This window comes from Semicossyphus pulcher, unplaced genomic scaffold (assembly GCF_022749685.1).
Source record: "Semicossyphus pulcher isolate SPU_LCO1_2020_fin unplaced genomic scaffold, fSemPul1.0.p SCAF_10, whole genome shotgun sequence".
NCBI lineage: Eukaryota > Metazoa > Chordata > Actinopteri > Labriformes > Labridae > Semicossyphus > Semicossyphus pulcher.
The window spans coordinates 24,576,821-24,597,161 of NW_027211604.1; the positions used below are offsets into that span (position 1 = coordinate 24,576,821).

Consider the following 20,341-nt stretch of genomic DNA (forward strand, 5'->3'; position numbering starts at 1 on the left):
GACAATCGCACAAGGTCAACATACAATAATAAAAGGTCACCATTACTCTACTCACATTGTTCTATTACATCAGAAGGTGCCTTATTATGACCATTTCTAAGCTCCTTTATAACCTGGTCAAACTTTACAACTTGTTTCAAAGCTTTTAAAAGGTGAACATTTTGTACATACGGTGCATTACTCATTCATTAAACCACTTACTGTGTTCAAGGTCTGACAGAAATAAGAACAGACATCTGCTAATATATATGACAGTCCTCTCATGCCATTGTTTCTTTAAGCAGGTCACCCAGGCTAAATGGCTAGCAGTAGCCGTAACAGTGAAAAAAGTAGCATGTACCATATCATGACTGGGGATGTAGAGGAAGTTCTGAAAGTTCTTGTTTCCGCTCCGCAGCAGGGACCACACAGAGCAGGTGCGCTTGTAGATGTTCCTCGCCTCCCGCTCGCGAGCGTTGTTACACAGAAAGGTGCCGTAAAGACACGAGTACGTGTGCTGCACCAACTTGACCTGGACACACGAGAAAGAGGACACAAGACAATGTTTTACATCCTTTTATGGTTTGATGACCAATTTAATACAACAGCTGACAGATATGAAACAGGACTGGTTATAAAATGTCAGGTTTGGATCCTCATTGACCTTTGGCTTTACATTTGTAATAGAGAAAGCTTTTTATTTCTCCAGGTGGCTTTAACAGGATTCTCCTTTAAAAAAAAACTCGGCTAAAACCATAAATGATTTACGCTCTCTCTTTTTAATCATTCTCTTGGAGCGAACGTTAGCAGGCTAGCTAACGTGTGAGCTAATACATTCTGCCACCAACAGTTGTCTTGAAATGAGAAGTCTGCTTTTGTGTATCTTTATTAAAACCAAAGAGTGTTTGTTTTAGTTGTTTGTGTTAATGCTAGGTGATACAACTGTTTCCATTGTAAAGTGCATCATGTGTTGTGCTGAAGAAAAGGGCTGAAACAGGAACAGGAAGGAGGGCGGGGTTAGCGATGGGTGAACATTTTCAAGGCGATGGCAAAGAAAATCATTAATTATATAAATATTTGTAATGTTTTCAATCTTTAAAGGTTCTTATAATAGCAAAATGTCTCTCACACTATTGTTGAAACAGTCACACACTCAGTATCTGTGTGTATTCAGCCATTATTAGAAAGAGACAGAAAGGGGATGCTGGATGAACACCCACCAGGAAGGCCTCGTTGAACTCGAACAGGCAGGGGAACTGTTTGAGCAGCTGGTGAACGCAGTCCAGCCACTGCAGGAAGACGGGACACTGCTCGCTCACATCGTCAGCGTTCTCCTGGTGACCACAGCGGTCCCCAAACTTATGACCGTAGTCCAGCCACTCGGTCTCTACGAGCAACTGGAAACCCTGTGGACGACACGGCAGTCAGTGCTGAAGGTGATAATATAACGGTTCAGAGGGCACCCTAAGGATGGTGGGAATAATGTGCCTTTACTCTCCTTCCCGTTCTGTAAAAAGGTGGAATGGGGGCAATTTCATTCAGCCTTTAAGACAGCAGGGGAGGAAGTAACAGAGCTAAGTCAACATTGGTAAATATTTGGGAGCCCAAAGGAAGGGACAGGGATGTGCTGTTTTGAGGTTGGTAAACGTGTGCGAGTCCGACGCACCAGCAGTTAGCAACTAATGAAGAAAAGAAGAGTTAGAAATTAGCAGCTAACCAAGAGCAACCTGAAAATGTCAGAGGTTAAGAGCTCTATGACACTGATTTACAAATGGTCAAGGACGATTAATACTTTTCACTGCCCCACATGTGTCAAACGTTAAACTAGACGCTGACACTGTAATGTTTCACGTCACCCATCTCCCATCAAGCATGCTGTGTATAATCGAACACTGGGGCAGCAACATGTCGGCACTCTGTGCTTGTAGACGCTTCTTCTTGTTCTTCTTCTTTATGGCCTGATTGCAGGACCTCTGTACAGAAAGGGCTGGGTGAGTTATTCTAGTAGCTGCTAAGGTGGCTTTGAAATGCCACCATCAAAGCAGGGATGAGGGTCAAATACGTCTAATAAAATCACCTCTTTCTAACTCCCAGTCTCAAATGTTCTTTTTCACTTTCTGTAAATAAAGACTCTTTTTTGTAATATTCCTCTTTTCTTCGGAAGCATACCTGAATTCCTACGAGATGCAACACTGTGCAGACCCTCACCTCTAATGTCCTGTAGTAGGGGTCCAGCAGGATCTTGGAGAGAGCTACAATCTGGGGCGTTCGGTCCCACCCGTCAGAGCAGTGCACCAGGACAGGACGCCCTTCCCTCTCCACCGCTGAACACACCAGAGTGGCTGCTTTGAGCATGACAGACAGGTGCTGCAGCCAACGCGTGCTCTCGAGTGCCGACAGCCAGCTGGAAACAGAGGGCGAATGTTTAGATGAAAACAAATCTACACAGAGCATGTCCTCAGTGATGGATGTCATCTGGAGTAGCTGTACAAATATATCAGCTGTGGTTACTCAGCAGTAACTCAGACTGGGTTATTAGGCTGACGAGGAGGAGGAAGCCTCTGACCTACATCTCTAATAACCTCCATCAGGACATAAACAAGCCCTAAATAACATGTGTGATGTCATAGCAGCTGGGTTAACCTATGTACTGTACATACACAGTCACACATGTTAACACACACAGCTGGCCAAAGCACACATGTTTTTGTTTCAGAGTGTACATCTAACAGACGTATCCACTGTCGGTGTGTGCAGACAGACAGCTGGCCAGCCCAGCAGGACCGGGTCTGGACTGTGTGGCAGCGTTCCCATCTCTGTGTGGTGTTGCCTTTCTGTGAGGTGAGGCCATTCAAACGGGGGAGGGAAGGTGAGAGGAGGAGGGGGAGGCACAAATGAAGGCAGAGCGGTCAGAGAGAAAGGTCAAACGGATCGACTTACTTTCCCGGATCGGGGATCTGACTACAGACGGTCCTCAGAGCCTGGAAGCTGTTCCGGATGGCGTGGATGTTGGCCATTCCCATGAACATCACCTCGCAGTTCGGGTAGTACTCTGAACACAAGCACACAAAAACATCTCTGTTGAAGGTCAAAAAAACACAGAGCTTCTAAAACACGGTAGCAGCATGTCATCAGGTGATATTTATTTTATATCTAATTTAAATGCTGCAGTCACAGTTTCAAGAATTTGAATCATCATTTCAATTCCTAACAAGTCGGCCATCAACTGGTCGCAGCAATCATATGTTGACTTGATATCATATTTCACATTCACAAAAGCAGGACACCATGCAGAATGAGGCCTCTGTTTACAGTCTAGGTCAGGGCATGTTGTTCCATTACACGCCTGATCCGAGGCATCACGGACAGACTTGGTATTTGTTGTCTCGAGGGCAGCTTCTTCTTCTCTGAGCTTTGACCTCTATAAGATGTTTGTCCAGTGTCATTTAATGTTTGTTGATAGCACACACAATTCTTTCTTCAGATTATTATTTTGGCTTTTGCGTTCCTTTAAAAGGACAGTGAAGATAGACAGGAAACACGGAGGAGAAACCGAGCATGCACCAACGGGCCCAGGTGAGAGTCGAACCAGCCTCTGTATGTGGGTCGCCTGCTCTACCAACTGAGACAAACCAGCCACTGACATCTTTTTATCAGATGTCCATGCATGTTGGAGAGCTACAGTTCTACTCTACAGACTGGGACCTGGTAATAATGATGTGTTAGAAGCTCTATTGATTGATATTTTGGCCACTTTGGGGCAGAAAAACAACGACATCTCACACATCAGCTAAGGCTGCTTACGAGGGCTGACAACCAATATTCTAAAATGGAATATATCAAAGAATTGTGATAAAAAATGGATATTTGATTATTAAAAGTAATAACTGTCTCACATGCTCCTGTCCTGTACTGTACTGTCTCTCTACAAGGGATAATCAAATGTCATGTTTGGCCAATTCTGACAGCTTTCCTGCTTCCACACTCTGCACAGGCAGCGCTGCCACAGGTATGTCTCATCGCTCAAAATTGTCTAAAAACTGCAAATTAAGTTCAATTTATTTTAACTTTGGCCTCAGTTGTTGCTTCACCTATAAAAACCCAACTATTGTGAGAACAGCTGCATGTGACGGAGCCAGAGGCGACACATATAAGCAGGGAGGAAGACAAACACAGTCCTTGTTTCAGAGTTCACTTTGACACAGCATTAAAAACATACAGTATCATGCACAAAAACAAAGTGTGACATAACTACTGTCATTGTCTAGAAGCACAGGGAATGCACTTCTATTTAATATGCTGCTCTGCAAAACACGCCATGCTCTGTGCAACCTGCAGAGAGGTAAGAGGAACTACATAAATGAATGCAACAGCTAAATCTTTGTGTGTGTCACAGAAGTCCGGTGTAAAACAATGCATTTTAACATTTATTTAACAATCCAAAAACTGATTCAGTTGTTGAGAACTTTTGTAATGTTTGGTCGCACTGACCTTCACACTCGCAGCCTCCGCCCTTGGCTCGGTTGGCTACTGCAGCAGTGTACGAGCGAGCATCCAGGATCAGCAGCTTCTGTGGCACAGTGTTGTCATCACAGCCGGAGCCGCCTGTCAGAGAGGAGTCTGGAGATACAGGAGAGGAGACAGAGACAGGGTTTTTACTGTTATGAGAGGACAGTGTTATGAGAATGGAAACTTCTGCAGAGAGGACGAAATAGAAAGTGTGAATCCGAGAAGTAGCAACGACATTAGAAACAGAAACTGAGTCTATTTGTCAAATCAATAACTTCTCCTGATGTGAAAAACAGTGTTGCTATTGGTAACGATTACAAGTCAAGAGAGCTGCTTTCAACAGCTACCACAGAGAAAGACAAGTAATTACTCTGAGGCGGCAACTGAACCACTTCTCCCCGCACTCAGACGGGGCTCTGCTGCCACTCACTTCCAGCCAGTTACTGTGCAGCCAGTGATCACTTTAAAAACCCTCTCTGGCACACACGTCACTCTGTACATGCACTAGTTTGACATGTTGGGAGCATCTCGGAAAAACAACCAAAATAGAAGCAGGCAAAACAAAACAGATCCGAGTTGGAAAAAGAAGCGCAGAGATGTTTTTCTGTACAAGTTGTACCTGCAGTCGTCCCACTTTGAGCCGAGTAACATCTCTGTAACTGAGTCTAACTACACTGCAGTAATAATAAATGATTATATTGCACTTCTTTTTAAAATGGAAGCACATAAACAATTCAGGAAAAAGAGCATAAATGTAATTTAATGCTATTTAATGTACTATAAATGTCAACACGGCAGAGCTGGAGACGCTCTGCTGCTTGGCACTTGTCAAGCATCATTATCAGTCGGTATTCCACTTTGGAATAAGGAAAATTGATGAGACATCTTAATTATGCAAATTATTTCCTCCCTTCTGAGTCATGAGGACCAGTCTGAGTTTGAACACATTCTCAAGAGCTTCAGAGCTCAAACACTGCTTTACCAAAATCACTGTCGCAGGAGTCGGGAGCTTCCCCGCGCTGTCGGCAGGCCGGCGCTCCACAGGTCACCTTGGCTCCGGTGTCCATCTGACAGGCCTTGGCGATGGATGTCACCAGGTACTCATCATCCGTGTTCCTCCAGCCCCACCAGCTGATCTCAGGCTGGCTGCAACGGGAGATCACTGCCCCATTCCTCTGGTGCCTACAGGTCAAGGTCAAAGAGCCAGTAAATATAAACACCATACAAATCTAAATACTAAAATGGTGAAAAAGCAATACTGTTTTATGTTTATGAAATACAAATACTCAGCTACATGTACGTACATCAGAAGAAAACAACAGACACCTGAAAACTATGCTCTTTTTATTTTCCTGACAACTTTTCCCCCTCTACATTTTGACACAAATGTCTTTCTGCTCGTTATATTTCCATAACCAGCTTGTTAAATTAGCTTTGATCACTTTGAGGGGAATTAGCGATACATTCTATTTAGCATGATTGTTGGACCTTCCCAACATCAAGATGACTTTAATCTGAATGGATGGAACAAACCACACAGGAAAGACGATAGCTTGGTATCCCACCCTACTCTGCCTGCTTGTATTGTTTTGCTGTTTGTCTTTCAGGTACGGGAGTTAGCACGTGGGTGGAGCTGGGAGGGTCATCAGCTCTGGCTAGGCCTCCAGAATGGTATAAAACCCTGCCTCTTTTAGCATCTTAATCTCTTCAGTTACCACGCACAACAGATGTATCCATAACAAAAACAACGTACAAAGAAGTATAAAGACCAAACAGACAGAGGAGGCATGTATTAAAGAGCAGCTCCAGTCATGTCTAAGACATATAAAATGCTTGAAATAATAAATCGTGTCTGACATGTTTTTTTCTGCAAAATAAGTTTAATTACCTTAAAAATCCTCCCAAGGCGTCTCCTCCTTCTCCCTCATTAAAAATTCCCCGATCTGCATAGGCCCCGCCCACTATGCAAATGTCCAACTGCCCCCTCCATCGCGAAAACAAAACACGTCTCTCTCTGCCATCGTTTAACTTGTTGAAACTTAGCTAGCTTGAAATGTGGTAATTAGTAGCAACGTTAACGTTAGCAGTCAGTACTGAGTCTGCAAAAGTTACGATGACGGTTACAGCTGGCTCGCGCATCGCCAAAGTGGTTGCCATAGGTTACACATAATGATACGCATAGCGTCGCCCCGTCCATTAACGGGATTGGCTCCTTAGGTTTGTGACGTCTCAAACCTGCCAATCTGAAAACGTGTTGTTCAGCCTGTCCTTGGTACACTGCAGGTTAAAAGCAGACAGGCCCAGCCATGGAGGTGATGCTCATGTTGTCCCTGATATGTCTTGTAGCACATGAAGAACACCACATGGAGATGTTCACAAGGTTAAACTCTGGATTCTCACTGGAGGGTGGCTTTAACAAGATGTTTGCCAATTCCCAACAAGGTCAGAGCAGAAAGACATTCCCCCATCAAACTGATTTTGCACATTTGAGCAAAGTTAATGGTCATTATTTTCAGTCTAGAAATGTCCTTCAGAGGGGAAACTTTACCTTTACCTTACCTTCATACTGTGACTAAATTTCAGAGCCAAGGTTAAATCAGTACTTTTAGTTTTACACAAGTATCTGTACTTTAACTCAAGTAAATAATGTGTTAACTTTTGTCAGCAACCCACCTGTAGACCACCACAGGGATCCTCTTCCAGGATCTGAAGGAAGCCACGCTCTCCAGCTCCTTGTCAGTGATCCAGATGGGAACCAGGAGCTTCTGCGGGTAGCTGGAGCAAAGCCTGCAGACAGGAAACACAACATGCCTTATTTTTAAGTAAGATTAAATGCGCTTTATATTGCTGCAAGCATTATACAGCCAATACACCAGGGCCGATTTAAGATAACAGTGCAGGCAGCGAGAGTGATTCATTGAGAAACAATAAACAAACGAAGATTAAACAGAGCTTTGAGCCGCAGCAAAAAACATCCTTAGAAAAACTACACAAATGTTCTGGTTTCAGGGTCACTACTGCATCAACGGCTCAGCTTTGGCAGCAAATAAATCACAGAGTGCTTCTGCCTGACTCCATCTGTCTCCTCCTCCTCTCCCATGATACTCTCTTCAATTTCTATTCACCTGCTGGCTGACTAAGGAGGGAGACAGAGACAGAGTGTGTGTGTACGTGTGTGTGTGTGTGTGAGGTAGGGAGAGAGAAAGTGAAATACTGTGCTGAGTCATGGGCCTCAGCAGGCTGCGGCTCGTTTAATTAGCCAGTTGTCCTGTGTGTCTGTCTCCCTCAGCAGGATGTGCTCTCCTGGGCCCTCTGAGCAGACTGACCTTTTTTTATTTGTAGTGTTTATGTGCCGAGACAGCAAAGGAGACACAAGTCTGATACACAGGTACACACACATAAGGTAAAGTGCATTATTTCTGCTTGAGTGACGGCTACAGTGCTACTTAATCGTGTGTGTTAAAGGCTAATTTTGCTGCTGGATGGAGAGGTCAGACGAGGCAAGGCGAGCATGAATACACATTAACATGGATTGTTGACGGTATTTAAAGGAACGGTCCAATGCAGATCTACCTGTTTATTAGATACTCTCCTTCTGAACAGGTGACTGTGCAACGTGAAAGAAGAAAACATTCCTTGATTTCTACGCTACCTGATTAGATTTGGGGGATAAACATGCTCTATGTTTTGGAACTACATTTTCCATAATGCTTCCGCAGATGTAAACCAATGCCTGTATATAGAGATGGACGACACGTCTCCACCTGCTCTCATTGGACAAAACTGAAGCCAAAATACCCCTCAGGCGGGCACTGCGATCTTAAGCTGGTGACGTCATTTGGAACCGGAGCTGTGCAGTAGAGATGCCACAGTAGCCACAAAACACGCACTTAAATTACCGGAAAAAATGAAACAGCAAGGATCACGCCGACAGCATGTTTAACAGCAGAACAGCTTCTTGTGTTGGTCTGAAGCAGACGTTCACAGGTATGTAAACTTCAGTGACTGTAGTGATTGTTTTAGTTACGTCTCATGTCACCGTTCGTCCTCCACTCTGCTAATCAGGAACTGATCGGCTGCAGGAGCCGGATTTGTCAACAGAGCTGTCAATCGTCATTTTTACAGCATCAAATAACTAATTAAAAATGAACTTGTCAGAAAAATGAACACTGTGACATAAATCAGCATGATAATAACTAACTATAATGACAGAAACCATGTTTGAGAAAAATGTATTTGACGTGTATTTTGATTTTATAGTTTGACTCATGTCCCATCTGTTAACATGGAGGAGGCGGGCTTTATGACCTATACTGCAGCCAGTCACCAGGGGGTGACAGAGAGGGTTTGGCTTCACTTTGAGGGAGCTGTCATGTTGTCCATCTTTTTATACAGTCCATGATGTAAACAGGGAAAGCGATGAGGCTAAAGAGTCAGTTAGCTAGCTGTTAGCTACAACTAAAGGGCCTTGTTTTGAACAAGATTGATTTACATTTCAGAGAATTAGAATCATTAAAAGTTTGCTGGATTAGCGTTTACCTGCTCAGGTTCTCAGTGTACACATATGTAACTACAAGCATCTTTGGATTACTTATTAAAACAAGTTCTGGAGTTATAAGAAGGCTGTTCAACGATCTGTACGTGGATTAGTGGACTTTTATTCAGAATGGACATTGGAGAAAATAACTTCATTAAGTGTTAGTTGGGCTGAATCAAACAACTATGGCATGACTCCTATAGTTGTGATTTACTATCCCTTAAATTAAGTGTAGTTCGGTACTTATTTTACTCCCATTTCCTCACAGAGTTGTGACACACAGGGTCGAGATGTGACCACACACACACACACACACACACACACACACACACACACACACACACACACACACACACACACACACACACACACACACACACACACACACACACACACACACACACACACACACACACACACACACACACACAAGCTGTTTGTCACTCAGATTTGTGACATTGTTGTTACAGTGTCTCGAGTCCTTCCTGTTTCCAGCCCTACTGTCTGTCACAGCTCTCGAGAAGCTCTCTGAAACATCGTCACTCACAGCTCGCTCTCTGATCGACCATCATGTCTCTGTTACAGTTACTGTATTGTGCAGCTATCTGCTGCCACAGAGGTGCCGTGCTATTTATGGTAAAGTATCTGTGACATACTTGTAGTTGCAGTTTATGTCTGACACTCTCCAGACGTTCTGCGTGTCGAAGCCCATCCTCTTGACCTCTATCTCCATCCTCTGACGCACATGATCACCTGCACACACACGCAGCAGGAGAGGGGAAATTATCTTTGGAACATTCTTTAAATGCATTTAAAGTTCAGTCATGAGTATTGTTTGTGTGAGTACCTGGGCGACAGAGGTGAACGTGCTGGTCTTCGTCATCAGCGCTGCCTCCCAGGCACCAGGCGTGGTAGGCCAGGGCGAACAAGTCCTCCAGCCGGGACGGGTGAGCGATGGCCCGGTTCAGACGCTTCGCCCACTCCTGGCACTGCTTGAACGTTGCAAAGTGGCATCTGTGGAGAAAGCAACGTGAATGTTAGAAAGAGTAGTGAGATTTTCCAGCCGTTAAACAGGACTAATAATGTGGCTGCTTAATGAAGAGGAACCAGGACGATGCTGCTGCCACATCTGCTGCTGAGAATCTGAAGGCTCGGCTGCTTTGAACTTTGCAGATGTCCATGAATAAGAGAGAATTTCATTCTGCTGTGAAATAAAAGCAGGCCTCTGTCTTTGTTACTTGAAACTGTTTTTAAAGCGTAAGCATGCTAAGTAGTAGTTACGTATGTGCCATCTGTCTGATCTTGGCAAATGATAAAGGAGTGCTAAAAAATGGAATGAAATCATCAAATACACAGCTCCTATTCAAAAAATGCTGCACAGTGTGCTCTCCTCCTCACATTAAACAAGTCCCATTAACAATAATAACATAAACAGACTGTAAGGATAATGGTATCAACAGCAAGAAGTGTTAGGACATACAGTATTAGTTCAAAGTAACAACATAGTGTGCCACTATTTCTACTCAACCCAGGCTGTAATGATTTATTTACATTCTAATCTTCTCTCACACTCACAATATAGAAATATTTTCACGAGTACTCCGTCAATCATTTTTACAATTAACTGATTATTAGTTGTAGTGTAAAAGTTATTAGAAGTTGTGTAAAACAATGCTTTCTAAAGCACAAGGGGACGTCTTTAAATTGCTTGTGTTCTCCATCTGATAATCAAAGATGCAAAGATGATCAATAAACAATAGTTTTTTACCCCCAAAAAATCAACCAAACCCTCAAAATTACAGAGCTAGACCCAGTAACAGACAGCTTGTTTCAGTATTAGTATTAGCAGTTACTATTATTATTATATAGTACATTCTATTCTATTCTATTATTTTATACATATTTATATATATATTCATATTATACTATACATACTGTACCACACGATATCCTGTCTTTACTGCTGTATTATACATTATTATATGAGTATTATTATTGATATCAGGTACTGTATATTATATTATGCTATGTTGTATGATATTATTACATGGCTGTGTTAAATACTTGATTCTAATTGGTTAATTACAGCATTCCGAGGTCTACGGGTAGTTTCTCGATAACAGACCGTGGTTATTAAGAACAGACTATTTGCTAGGGATGCAGCTCTAATCACACAATCCGGAGGACTAACTGTAATCATATCAATCCGCCGATCGGTTTGTTTACAGAGGGAAAAAAAGAGACAAAAACAGCGGAGAGAAAGCAAAAAAGGTTAAAAAAGCTGAAGGCTACAACAGAGAGATCTACAAAACTGAACAGGCACATGAAGTAAACATTAAACGGAACACCTACGGGATACGGCGGTGTTTAAAGACGGTGCTGCGCTGATTTATACGGGAGTCATTCTGATTCGGTCCTGAATCATGCGGTCTCGGCTAGGTTGGCTCATTTTAATGTGAGTAATAACAGCTAGCTTAGCTCATTTTAATGTGAGTAATAACAGCTAGCTTAGCTCATTTTAATGTGAATAATAACAGCTAGCTTAGCTTATTTTAATGTGAGTAATAACAGCTAACATAGCTCATTTTAATGTGAGTAATAACAGCTAGCTTAGCTCATTTTAATGTGAGTAATAACAGCTAGCTTAGCTCATTTTAATGTGAATAATAACAGCTAGCTTAGCTCATTTTAATGTGAGTTATAACAGCTAGCTTAGCTTATTTTAATGTGAGTAATAACAGCTAACATAGCTCATTTTAATGTGAGTAATAACAGCTAGCTTAGCTCATTTTAATGTGAGTAATAACAGCTAGCTTAGCTCATTTTAATGTGAGTAATAGCAGCTAGCTTAGCTCATTTTAATGTGAGTAAAAACAGCTAGCTTAGCTCATTTTAAGAAGGCTCCAGAGTTAACTGTTGCTATGGACGCAGCTCTCACTGTGAGCTTAACAGACTATTTTTAAATGGAAAACGGAAAGATAATATTTCCAAATCAATATTGTGCAGAGGGTGAGATTTCAGGGTGAGATGGGAGCCAGTCCTGCTCATCCTGTTGGGGTTCCATTACGCGATAACCTGCTCACTATACATTATCCCTTACTTATACTATTTTATTATACTATATTATTGCCACTTTTATATTGTACCATATCATATACCTTTATACCTCATACCATACTGTATTATCTCGCACTGTTAAAATGCTGCTGCTAATAACGATAACGTGTCACTTGAACTTGTCACTTGTACCAGTTGTATATACCTCTTGTTATATTTTATTTATTTTATCTATTATTATCTTATATTATTTGTATTTACTTACTTCCTATTTTGTTGCAACACCCACATTTCCCCTCTGGGGATCAATAAAGGATTATGTGATCTCATCTTATTTTTGCACATACAAAACACCATTATACAATAGGTTGATAAGAAGTTGTGAAAAAACTGTGATAACCATAAGGTACTAAAGAAAAACATCTAAAACAAACACAATCAAAGTGTTTCTGGGCTTTCCAAACTTCAAACCACTGTTAGTGACAAAAACTAAGCATCAGGATGCTGGCTCTCATTAGAATCAGAATTGGGGTTTATTGCCAAGTAGGTTTACAGATACATTAGGATGCTGTCTTTCAGTTTCCTGATGCAGTGACTTAATATGCAAAGGCACAGGTAACCCCAGGTAACTGAGGACACCAGACATGATCTCCATAATCACTAATGGCCTTAAGTCATTCAAGGGGAGAGAAGAATAGAGAAGCTGGAGTAGTACTAGAATTATGTCAACATTTGAACACTGCTGTCAGAGTAGTTGGGACTATTTTTAAACCTAGACATATTGATTAGTGGTTAGGCGTGCTAGTGTGTGATATAAATTGCCTCCTTTGAGCCAGACAGAAATAAACTCCTGTATTATTCATTCAAACACATACCAGACCTCTGCACTGTATTTTCTCCTGTTAATAACACCATCAATCTGCCTGCAGTGTAAACATGACGTCTTCAGTGTGTGACAGAGCTGCTCTTCTTACCGGACAACTTTGGAGTCTTTGCAGATGATGTGCAGCTGGAACATATCTCTGCTCTCCACGCTCTCGATCAGCCTGAGAGGCACCTGTAGGGGGAGACAGAGAGCACCTGTAATCAGCCCTGATGGCACGCTGTCAGAGCACACAGCACATCTGCAAAGAGGTGACCACCCTCAGGTCTAGTACAGACTGAAACCAGGTTAGATACACACAGTATAGCTGTAAGCTCACTGTGGAGGAGAGAAGGCCTCTGAAGTGCTTTAACTTTGACTGTTATGATACCAAACATCAGCTATAAACGGGATTACTTTTTGAGCTATGACACTATCCTGCAGACTGAGGTGTGAGGAAGGTGATGCTATGTATCAACTTTTGTTCTGTATTTTAATTTCTTTTATCAGATTGTGGGACAGACAGACAGTAATGCCAGCTATGATATGACCATTGAATGGGAAGAATCTAAATTTCTCCTACCTTTCTGTAGGTGAAAGAGAAATGATGGGTGTTTAAGTCCAAGTTTTTAAGTGTAAGTTACTCTGACCTCTTATATGAATTTGATATCTGGGAAGTGTGCTCCTGTAATTACTGTTTATCACCAAACTGAGAACTTTGGGATTACCACTTTAACGCAAGTGGAACTGATACGAAAATAAACCTGTAAATATTTTGTTTGGTTTTATTCTTTTTTGTTTTGTCTTTCTGTTTTGTTTCATTATTAAGAATGTGAGTCTTTTTTTGTTTTTGTTGCTTGTTTTGGAAGTGTCTAGAAGGTTCCTGGTTCGAATCCCAGTTCAGATGTAGTGGGCCTTTCAGTGTGGAGTCTGCATGCGTTAGTTCCCTCCGGGTACCCCGGCTTCCTCCCACAGTCCAAACACATGCTCGTTAGGTTCACTTGTGACTCTAAATTGCCCGTAGGTGTGAATGTGAGCGTAAAAGGTTGCCTGTCTCTGTGTGTCCCGTTGATTGACTGGTGATCAGTCTAGGGTGTAACCCCGCCCCTCGCCCAATGACAGCTGGGATAGGCTCCAGCCCGACCCTGAGCAGGATAAGCCATATAGATAATGGACGGATGGATTTTGGAAGTGTTTCTTGTATTAGATGAAAACTGCTAAGTGATGCTAAGATTTTCACAATCTCCAAAATAAATGAACTTTTTGGCCACAAAACTTAAATAAGAAATAAATATATAATACATATAACTTTTTATTAAATCTCAAGGTCAGCCAGCACACTGCACCACAATTATCTGCGAGGTGTTGTTATTAAATCCAGTGTCACCACTAAGTTGGATGTAAATTACAATCTGTCCCTGGCGCACTGTAATCGTTCAAAGTGAGGAGCAGCTGAATGACTTAAGCTGTCTAGACTGTGGCAGAGGGTGTGTTTTTATCATATGGTACTCACAGATATCTCATTGTCCACACCTGGGTAGGTCTAAAACACAGTGACACCATGGAGCACACACACAGAGAAAAGGAGAAGGAGGGAGGGAAGACACAAGACAGGAGGAAATGGAGAAAAACTATTAAACCAAAAGAATTCAGGAGACAAAAAGGAAATGAAGAGTTAACAGGAAAGAAAACATCAAAAGAGGTCGTGAGATGAAAAGATAACTGAGTGAATCATGGCGTCTGCTACTTGCAGCACATGACCGAGCCGAATGGAAATCATGGAGAGAAAGACAAACATGGACGGGAGCAAAGGGCAGGAAAACAGCGTGGAAGCAGGGTGGAGGGGGTGGGTGAAAGGTTGTGGCTTGTTGGCGTTCATTCAGAGTTCATCTGTGATGCTGGGGTCAAGGCAGGACTCTGCCCGGCAGGAAGGCAGCCTGATAGTGACTGTTAGCTGCTGACATCTGAACTCTGAGCCTTAATTTGACTGTCCCCTGCTAAAGTAAGGCAAGGTTAGGAGTAACCCGGTGTTATGCCCTCTCCTCCTCCTCCTTGTCATCTTTTCCAGAAGGATTCAGCTTGTGGAAAAGATGACAGGGATTGGGGAAGGAGGAGGAATTTCACTGCCAGTGAATGCAAACAATTGGCCTGTTTGTCTTTGAGCAACGCCTGACGTCAGCAGGAGCGAGCTGGTGGACATGAGTGCCAGTGGGGGTCGGGTCTCTGGAAGCCTCAATGTCACATTAAACCTCCCTCTTATGAAGATCAGAGGGGCCGCCACTCCTGTGGTACAAACAACCTCATGCCAACTACGCATGGATATGGCTTTAACCACTTTAATGGCACCCATGTAAAAGTCTTGTAGGTTTATTTGCCCTCTTAGCACAATTATGTGTTTATACAAATTTATATGAGGGAAAGGGAAAAGGCCTATGTGTCCGTCCAAACTGCATATTACAGCCTCCCGTCTCCTGCTATGGGCTCCTGTAATGACATGGCAGCAGCAGAGAACACACTAGTGCCATTTGGCTTGAACTGAAACTCTCCATTTGTGGTTTTTCTGTGTGTTTGCCGTCTGTGACTCGCACTCACGTTGATGACAGAGTCCTTGAACTTGATGTGGAGCCTGTAGTTAGAAATGGCAATGATGGCTTCATCAGCATGGCCAAGATATTCCACCCCTTCCCCCTGAAGAACTGGGAATGGCACCTGCGGAGACACAAAACAACCAGAATGATGAAGTCAAAGCAGCAAAAACAAAACGCCAAGACCTGTTTGTTGTGAGGCTTTATTAACCAGAGCGCCAAGCTAGCTGCTCCCCGAGGCGTTTCTTAGGCACAGTGGTACATGGAGCTAAATGCCAGCATGTTGATGCTAACATGTTGGTGTTTAGCAGCTGTAATGTTTGGTTAGATTAGCGTGCGAGCGCCAATATTATCTGGCAGATATGGGCCAATAACAAGTCAGCATAAGCGTAAGTTTTTCCAATAATAAACACTATTAAACTGTTTTTTTACAGAACATATAATGCAGAGAATAATGCTGGGGGTGTCATCAAGTAGTTTGTCCAGCAGAGGGCGCTACAGCTGCATAATTTACAATACTCTCAGCACTGTTTGTAGCAGTTGTAGCAGAGCATCACAGCTGAGCAGATGTTGGCATTTCTTGATTTGGTTAAGAATCTATGATAGCATTACATGTTAGTAAAACAATTTATATTAATTCATATCACTGAGAAAGCAGCCCGATGAGAACCCTTGTTCAGCCATAGAGGTTAAGAATCAGTGCACAATTCACTTAGAAAAGGTTAACTTTCATACAGGCTTAAAAATTCACCATATTAGCCACAAAATTGGAATTGGTCCCATGGTCAGGCTCTATTTAGCATTCACCCAAAGTACAGCTGTAGCTGAGGGGAATGTTTGTTCAGTACTTTCAGTAATACCCGGGAAACTACAAATTAAACAGTTTTGACCAGATGATGGTGCTAGTAAGGGTGAAGGGCTCAGAGAAGTTATTCTAGTTTGTCAGGAGGGGACATGAATGTGTGTACGCACTTTTAAGGGAATCCAATCAATTGTTGGGACATCTCCATGAAATTCAAATTGTCAACTTCACAGTGACCACTTTTTAGTAGTCACACTATTTAGTAGATGAAAGAGCCAAATTAGGGGTTTCTATGTAGCCAGTTGAGTGTAATCTCCTGTATCTTCCGTAGGTGTCGCTGTGCCTCTGCACCTTGGGTATAACGGGTAGGAAGTTCATTATCAAGTCAGGTGTGTGATCTAGGAAGGGCAAATATTTTTTGACCACTACAGCGCTAATATTACTGTCACTGTAAATTGTGTGTTTGGTTTGGATGTACACTGGATTTTACTGTTTTCACATGGATTTACTGCAATTAAGTCTGGCTGCCAATTCACAACCAACAATAACACCACATCTGTTAACGATGACAGCAAGCTAAGGCAAAGCACGTCAGCCAGGTCTCTCCTGGGTTAGCCACCTCAGGAGCTCAGTACAAGACTGAACTCCTTTAAAGGAGCAATTCTCTCCTGGAAAAAGCCGCTGTCAGTCAAAGCTGGTGTTCTCTGTAATCGATTGAAGCAATAATATTTTAAATTGGCGCCATAGCTGTGGAGAAAGTTGCTCAAACAGCTCGTGGTTTCTCCCATTCTACACTCCAAATCCGCAAACTGGCCCTAACAGTAGATGTAAATATATTATGCCAAGTATGCTTTGTAAATACATTGACCTGAGTGTTGCGCTGAAAGACAACCAAGAGGATCAACAAAAACGCCTTGAATGTCTGAATAGATAATACATCAAATGGTTATTACACTGTGGACCACGTGGTGCACCGACCGGCTTACATGGCCCTCTCTACAGTCTAGCTGCAAGCCTGAGTTAAACATGTTAGCATTCTAACTTGTTACAGAGGAAAGTCTTCAATGTATCTTCCTGGTTTTGTTACTGAAGCTTAAGTGTTATATTGGCACCAGTACAGACGTTGTTCAACAGTAAACTTTACCAGCAGGCAAAGTTCATGCTCGCTCCCTCCTGCCTAAAACAAGCTAAGCTTGATAGCACTGTGGTTAGAGTTACGTTACAGATACGACAAAAAGGGGGACACATGGGAAACAGTGTGCATGTGTAGCTGTCCAATTAGCACATAGTAGCTTTACAGAAGGACCTTTGTGAGCTCAGAGGGCTTGTTGGTGAGCCTGAATGAGCAGGCAGACAAGAGGCTCGGCTGGGAGAGAGACTGTCTGCACCGGAGCTGAGACTGTACCGTGAGGGATCACAAACTGTCCATTAACATTCTTACTCGTACCCATTTTATGACACACACAGCCAAGTCCGGGCTTTGGCTGCATGAGACCCTACATTAAAGGTAATTGGTTCCCAACAGAGGTTAATAGAAAACATTTTTCAGGCCGGGCATTAGCCGGCTGAAGTTACCAACGTCTAAACAATGTCTCATTTCGAATAAAAATGGAAACGTCTAATAACTTTCAGAGGGGTCCATTTCACCGTGACCGCTCTGGTTATTGTGATTGTTGTGTTGTTTACTGCAGCTGCTTCAAGTAACGATGAATTCAGGGGATGATGGGAGCTTTTACGACCTCTGTTGATCAAGAGGATTTCAGCTGTGACATTATGAACAGACATTTAACCACTTTCAATCACCTTGCATAAAACAAGACATAAAAAGTCTGCTGGGAGAAATATCACCGCTCAGAGAACGCTCTCTCTCTTCATACAAATAGAGGATTGTGTTGCGCCACTTCACTCCTCATTTACACGACCTGCTCACACTGTAGTTCCTCTTAGTCATCACTCCTGGGGACCAAAAACTGCAACTCAGGTCCTGTTGTTTAGCTGCTGGTAGTGCGGACAACAGTGTTGCTTAGAAACGACATTACCTCATCCTGCTTTAGCATGCATTGCTGAGTCACGCAGAGGAGGACCCACTGATGCATGTTAATAGAGGACATGCAGCGGGGCAGATGGGGGGATTATGGTAAGATGTCACAAAATCAGGCTTACTTGAATCAACATTAGCCGGCATGGTTAAAAGCACAGTGTTAGTTATTGTGTACAGAGCACAGGGGCTGGATGTGACCGGCAGAAACATGAACACATGTTAGCATCTGCTCTGTCTGCTTGTGTTCTTATGACAAAAAGAGACAATAGATATGATCACCATTCTTGAAGGAATATCGTTCATAAGCAAAAGATCAAAAACTGTCAGACTGTCAGTAAGCTTATGTTACAGAGAAACATGAAACATTTATTGTGTGCGTGCTCCGGGACAGGAAGCATGAGGAGGGAGAGAGTACAGCCTAACCTGGGAAATGGAGCACGTAGTACTCCGCACTCAGACACCACCAGAGCCAAATTTAGGCTGCAGGCCCCCTGGCACCCTGCACAAGAACTTCTAAAGAGAGGAATATCTCAAATCCGACAGCGAAATGTCGCATGCATTTAGAAATGTTTCAACTCTGCCGCTCAATCAAATTTAAAGTGACAGGCGCACAAACAGAACTGGCACCCAAACAAAACAGAGAAGCCTGAGTTGTTGACAGTGTCAGAAAAAACTGAGAATACATTCCTGCTATATAAAAAAAAAAGAGAAAAGGGGGGAAACTAAATTAGAGCATTTTTGCATTCATGATGAGTCAGGGGATGCAGCCCATTTACATTAAATATCTCCTCGGCAGCAGCAGCAGCAAGAAGGGCTGAAATGAGAGCGTGCAGCTCCTGAGTCTCTGAGCTGCTGTGCTGTGCAAGAGACCTAACACGTCCTGCTGAGAGTGCCATAGTTAACATGCTGCACAGACTGGGAGCTGCATTAGACAAGCTGTGCTCCAAAAGTAGGTGCGTGAGTCACCGGCAGCCAGCAAGTGCAGCAGAAGATACTGTGTCACGTTTCCTCTGCCAAGCCTTCAGCAGCAGAATTATTAAAAAAAGAGAGAGAGAGGGAGAGGGAGCAGAGAGACCCGTGAATAACACTCTCTGACTTCAGAGTCGTGACTTCCGGTTTGAGCAGCCTGCCTGCGAGGACAAGCACGTGTGCATACACACACACACACACACAACTGCAAGCATGCACTGCTGCCTGCACGCACACACAGGAGGAGAGGCACAGGGGTATTAAACACAGTGGGGTAAGGGGATGCCTGTTATTTGCCTGCAGGAAGGGTGGGGTAAGATACATCAGCTGTCAGTGCAACTACCGTGCACACAAAGATAAAACAAAAGAAGAGACAGAATGTGTGAGTGCATGTGTGAATGAAGGGGGAGGGGGAGCATAAGTATAGATGCATACAGAAGCACAGTGTTACAGATCTACTGCAGTCTTCTTACAATAGAGAAATCTACCGGGACCTTTGACACACAAAGGCCTACGACCACACACAGCCCTTAAATACCATTAATGATACGTTTATACTCCCTGCAGGTCAATGCAGCCCAAGTGGAAACATGCTTCAATAGAATTTCATAAAAACAGAGAGCAGACAGTGACCCCCGGCTCCACCTTCCCTTTGTTCAGCTCTCCAGACACATGATGCTCAGCTCCATTACCCACCAGACAGCCCGAGAGCACAAACTCAACAGCACAGGGGGCGCCGCGCAAGTTCACCATCACTATTCTGCTGCTGGCATCTTCACTGTGGAGACTCAGATCTGCTCACCTCAGCTGCACTGCTTTTATGCTCTGCAGTGAAATCAGCGTTTTTAGAGGAACAGTTTACAGCCCTGCATCAGAGACCAATGTCTGCCATCTTAGTATTATCTAAATTAGAGATAGACCGATATGGTTTTTTCAGGGCCGATACCGATACCGATTATTAGTAGTCAAGGAGGCCGATAACCGATATATAAAGCCGATA

General features: G+C 43.1%; 1 protein-coding gene across 2 annotated transcripts in view; it reads right to left on the minus strand.

Moving 5' to 3' along the window:
• mtmr4 (myotubularin related protein 4) overlaps nucleotides 1-20,341 on the minus strand; it is a 48,096-nt gene that overhangs the window by 6,309 nt on the left and 21,446 nt on the right. For both annotated transcript variants that reach the window (XM_069670656.1, XM_069670655.1), the window contains exons 3-13: nucleotides 15,537-15,653; nucleotides 13,057-13,139; nucleotides 9,873-10,039; nucleotides 9,682-9,778; nucleotides 7,162-7,275; nucleotides 5,471-5,670; nucleotides 4,471-4,599; nucleotides 2,920-3,031; nucleotides 2,188-2,383; nucleotides 1,200-1,385; nucleotides 341-511 (exon numbers count right to left, since the gene is read on the minus strand). In XM_069670656.1, the coding sequence (XP_069526757.1) occupies nucleotides 341-511; nucleotides 1,200-1,385; nucleotides 2,188-2,383; nucleotides 2,920-3,031; nucleotides 4,471-4,599; nucleotides 5,471-5,670; nucleotides 7,162-7,275; nucleotides 9,682-9,778; nucleotides 9,873-10,039; nucleotides 13,057-13,139; nucleotides 15,537-15,653 (1,572 nt within the window). The remainder of the gene's footprint in view (nucleotides 1-340; nucleotides 512-1,199; nucleotides 1,386-2,187; nucleotides 2,384-2,919; nucleotides 3,032-4,470; nucleotides 4,600-5,470; nucleotides 5,671-7,161; nucleotides 7,276-9,681; nucleotides 9,779-9,872; nucleotides 10,040-13,056; nucleotides 13,140-15,536; nucleotides 15,654-20,341) is intronic.